General features: G+C 38.5%; 2 protein-coding genes across 2 annotated transcripts; both read left to right on the top strand.

Moving 5' to 3' along the window:
* Positions 136–1,444, top strand: LOC109832795. Its single transcript, XM_020400215.1, has 2 exons — positions 136–354; positions 818–1,444. Exons 1-2 carry the CDS (start codon positions 233–235, stop codon positions 1,167–1,169), a joined length of 474 nt encoding a protein of 157 aa, XP_020255804.1. The 5' UTR covers positions 136–232; the 3' UTR covers positions 1,170–1,444.
* On the top strand, positions 2,284–3,339 carry LOC109834554. The gene is made up of 2 exons (XM_020402590.1): positions 2,284–2,429; positions 2,708–3,339. The coding sequence occupies exons 1-2, from the start codon at positions 2,284–2,286 to the stop codon at positions 3,057–3,059; spliced, it is 498 nt and encodes a 165-aa protein (XP_020258179.1). The 3' UTR covers positions 3,060–3,339.

Below are 4,595 nucleotides of genomic sequence, written 5' to 3'. Positions count from 1 at the left end.
CATTTACTCAACCAAAATCAAAGCTCTTACCCTCGCCTCCAAGCGAACAAAGAGAAACCCCATCATCAACACGAACCCGAACTCTCGAAGAAGGTCTCCGTCCATGGACTGGCAATGGGAGCGCTCCTCCATTTACTCAACCAAAATCAAAGCTCTTACCCTCGCCTCCAAGCGAACAAAGAGAAACCCCATCATCAACACGAACCCGAACTCTCGAAGAAGGTCTCCGTCCATGGACTGGCAATGGGAGCGCTCCTCCTCCGACCTCCTCCAGAACTGCGACCTCCCTCCTCCCCTCAAGCTCTTCTCTCCCTTCGACGTCAAAGACGACGTCGACAAAACCAAAACCCGCAAGTAAGCATTTAACTGAAGTCTAATTAATTCACTGTTCTTGGTTTTGTTCGATCAGACGGTATTCACTTATCGGTCGTGTTGTTTCAAAATGACATTTCGTGCACTTAACCTCGTACACGAACAACTGTTTTCATTTATATATCCCCACTTTTGTTAATCTCGAACATATATATTTCTGTTTTTTTTTTTTTTTTGTGTAGGCGCGGATGTAATTCACTGTTCTTGGTTTTGTTCGATCAGACGGTATTCACTTATCGGTCGTGTTGTTTCAAAATGACATTTCGTGCACTTAACCTCGTACACGAACAACTGTTTTCATTTATATATCCCCACTTTTGTTAATCTCGAACATATATATTTCTGTTTTTTTTTTTTTTTGTGTAGGCGCGGATGTTTCGCTAAACCTTCTATCGATGAAAACTCGATAATTATTATTCTTTTTGCCTCGATTGTATTCTTACAGGGACGCAGAGGCAGCGCCAGCGAACCAGAATGAGAACTCAAGCCTGTTGAGGGCCCTCCAACTCTCGCAATCAAGAGCAAGGGAAGCAGAGAAGAAGGCCGCGGACGCGAGCGAAGATAACAAGAAAATGGCCGCGTTGGTGCTGGAGGAATCGTTGAGGCTCTCGGCTCACCGGCGATGGATGAGGATCCTTGAGGAGGAGATTTTGCTGATGCAGAAGGGCCGAAAACCTCGGTCGGGGTTTTGCGAAGAGGCCGAGAGGGAGGGCGGAGAGGACGCGGTGTTGGCTTGGTGCTTGACGCTGGCGATTTGCGTCGGGATCGGTGTTGTGTTCGGTCGATACATGTTTTGATTGGACCCCCTAAATTAAATTGACGGTAATGATATTTTGTAAATATATACCTGGGTGAAACAAAACAAATTTTTCTACGCAGTTAAATGAGGCTCGTTTTGGCGTTTTGAGGAATTGGTTTTACTTTTTATGATCGGTTGGTATTTTAAGCGATTTTTTTTTTAAATGACTTTTGAGTTTTTATGGTAATTTTGTTTTCCCCTCTTCACCATGAAAGGGAGCATTTCAAATTGTTACTGTTAGGTAGGATGATGCTTTCCTTTTGTAAGTTAGACAATTCAAGGAGTTGACCGATTTGTTTTTTTTTTTTTAATTATAATCTTTATATTATATGCTTTTCCTTTATCTTCCTCTCTCCATGTATGCGCTGTTTATGTTTTCTTCAGTTAATAACTCCAATGGATATTTTGTCCAATTACTTTTAAAAAATATAAATAATTGTTTTAAGCACTTGCTTTTAGATTTGCATAACGTACAATTTGGAGTCTGGTTAAAGAAAGTTAGGTGCAATGTAGGTAGCAGCATAAATATTTGACTTAATGGATCACGAATGTGAGATTATTTAAAGCTCTAATTAATATATCAGTCTCAACTGAGATGAGGAACTTCGTCATTTTGTCATGGATTTGAACCCTCTCCGAGTAGATGGTAATCGGTAATGATCTAATTATCCTTATTTGTTCCGTCTAGTTCAATTTCGAGTGATGAAATAAACTATATTGTCTTGAAAATCACTTCTGTGGAAATATGAACTAATTGGACCCTTTTTAATCACTATCTAATTGGAGAAAATCGGAATCCTTTTGCCATCTATTGAATAGTTGTTTTTAATTTGGGTGTATAAAAAAACTAAACCAAAACCAAAAAAATTTCTAGTCTACTCTTGTAAAAGAGGGTCAGATGAAGATACTTTGTTTTTAAGGAAAGGATCAGGTTAGATACTTAGCTTGGAGGGCGGTGACAGTTGTTGTTCGGCTTTGTATCCAGAAAGAAATTGAAAGATAATCATGACTGAAAATTACAAGAAGTTGAGAGTCTATAGTGACATTTTGTTTGTTATTTGGAGAACAACGCCAAAAGCTTAACTTGAGGTTGTCAAATTGTCAAATTGTGGATGTCATTTGAGAGGCAAGGACGGTCAGAAGTTGTCCATTTTTTTTTGTGGGAATTAATTTTGTCTGTCCTCTCTCTCCCTCCTCCCCTCAAGCTCTTCTCTCCCTTCGACGTCAAAGACGACGTCGACAAAACCAAAACCCGCAAGTAAGCATTTAACTGAAGTCTAATTAATTCACTGTTCTTGGTTTTGTTCGATCAGACGGTATTCACTTATCGGTCGTGTTGTTTCAAAATGACATTTCGTGCACTTAACCTCGTACACGAACAACTGTTTTCATTTATATATCCCCACTTTTGTTAATCTCGAACATATATATTTCTGTTTTTTTTTTTTTTTGTGTAGGCGCGGATGTTTCGCTAAACCTTCTATCGATGAAAACTCGATAATTATTATTCTTTTTGCCTCGATTGTATTCTTACAGGGACGCAGAGGCAGCGCCAGCGAACCAGAATGAGAACTCAAGCCTGTTGAGGGCCCTCCAACTCTCGCAATCAAGAGCAAGGGAAGCAGAGAAGAAGGCCGCGGACGCGAGCGAAGATAACAAGAAAATGGCCGCGTTGGTGCTGGAGGAATCGTTGAGGCTCTCGGCTCACCGGCGATGGATGAGGATCCTTGAGGAGGAGATTTTGCTGATGCAGAAGGGCCGAAAACCTCGGTCGGGGTTTTGCGAAGAGGCCGAGAGGGAGGGCGGAGAGGACGCGGTGTTGGCTTGGTGCTTGACGCTGGCGATTTGCGTCGGGATCGGTGTTGTGTTCGGTCGATACATGTTTTGATTGGACCCCCTAAATTAAATTGACGGTAATGATATTTTGTAAATATATACCTGGGTGAAACAAAACAAATTTTTCTACGCAGTTAAATGAGGCTCGTTTTGGCGTTTTGAGGAATTGGTTTTACTTTTTATGATCGGTTGGTATTTTAAGCGATTTTTTTTTTAAATGACTTTTGAGTTTTTATGGTAATTTTGTTTTCCCCTCTTCACCATGAAAGGGAGCATTTCAAATTGTTACTGTTAGGTAGGATGATGCTTTCCTTTTGTAAGTTAGACAATTCAAGGAGTTGACCGATTTGTTTTTTTTTTTTTAATTATAATCTTTATATTATATGCTTTTCCTTTATCTTCCTCTCTCCATGTATGCGCTGTTTATGTTTTCTTCAGTTAATAACTCCAATGGATATTTTGTCCAATTACTTTTAAAAAATATAAATAATTGTTTTAAGCACTTGCTTTTAGATTTGCATAACGTACAATTTGGAGTCTGGTTAAAGAAAGTTAGGTGCAATGTAGGTAGCAGCATAAATATTTGACTTAATGGATCACGAATGTGAGATTATTTAAAGCTCTAATTAATATATCAGTCTCAACTGAGATGAGGAACTTCGTCATTTTGTCATGGATTTGAACCCTCTCCGAGTAGATGGTAATCGGTAATGATCTAATTATCCTTATTTGTTCCGTCTAGTTCAATTTCGAGTGATGAAATAAACTATATTGTCTTGAAAATCACTTCTGTGGAAATATGAACTAATTGGACCCTTTTTAATCACTATCTAATTGGAGAAAATCGGAATCCTTTTGCCATCTATTGAATAGTTGTTTTTAATTTGGGTGTATAAAAAAACTAAACCAAAACCAAAAAAATTTCTAGTCTACTCTTGTAAAAGAGGGTCAGATGAAGATACTTTGTTTTTAAGGAAAGGATCAGGTTAGATACTTAGCTTGGAGGGCGGTGACAGTTGTTGTTCGGCTTTGTATCCAGAAAGAAATTGAAAGATAATCATGACTGAAAATTACAAGAAGTTGAGAGTCTATAGTGACATTTTGTTTGTTATTTGGAGAACAACGCCAAAAGCTTAACTTGAGGTTGTCAAATTGTCAAATTGTGGATGTCATTTGAGAGGCAAGGACGGTCAGAAGTTGTCCATTTTTTTTTGTGGGAATTAATTTTGTCTGTCCTCTCTTTTTTAGGCAAAAGAATTGATTCTGTTGGTCATCGAGCGCTTAATTGCCATCAATTTTGTGTTGAGGACATTCAATAATTTCTACAACTCGTATCAATCTACTCTAATTAATATGATCTTAAATGGGTTGCAACAAAAATCATAGAGATTCTTAATTTGGAGGGTAGATCATACTCTTTACGTATAGCATTGTCCTCTAATTTTGAGACCGTATCAAAGGGGATGGACGAATAACTAAGTAAAAGTTGCAAATATATAGTTTCGAAAATTTTTTAGTGGACTTGGGTGAGTTCACTATTATAGAGTTGAGTTCATCTGGATTGAACCTGAACCCTATCACCTAGATT

This window comes from Asparagus officinalis, chromosome 3, assembly GCF_001876935.1.
Source record: "Asparagus officinalis chromosome 3, Aspof.V1, whole genome shotgun sequence".
Lineage (NCBI taxonomy): Eukaryota > Viridiplantae > Streptophyta > Magnoliopsida > Asparagales > Asparagaceae > Asparagus > Asparagus officinalis.
This window is presented reverse-complemented; position numbering and strand designations above follow the sequence as displayed.

What these genes read in the sequence shown, in the direction of transcription:
- LOC109832795 (XM_020400215.1), top strand. Translation starts at nt 233, where the DNA reads ATGGACTGGCAATGGGAGCGCTCCTCCTCCGACCTCCTCCAGAACTGC. An exon ending in GACAAAACCAAAACCCGCAA is followed by an intron (nt 355 to 817) that starts GTAAGCATTTAA and finishes GTATTCTTACAG; the next exon opens with GGACGCAGAGGCAGCGCCAG.
- LOC109834554 (XM_020402590.1), top strand. Translation starts at nt 2,284, where the DNA reads ATGTCATTTGAGAGGCAAGGACGGTCAGAAGTTGTCCATTTTTTTTTG. An exon ending in GACAAAACCAAAACCCGCAA is followed by an intron (nt 2,430 to 2,707) that starts GTAAGCATTTAA and finishes GTATTCTTACAG; the next exon opens with GGACGCAGAGGCAGCGCCAG.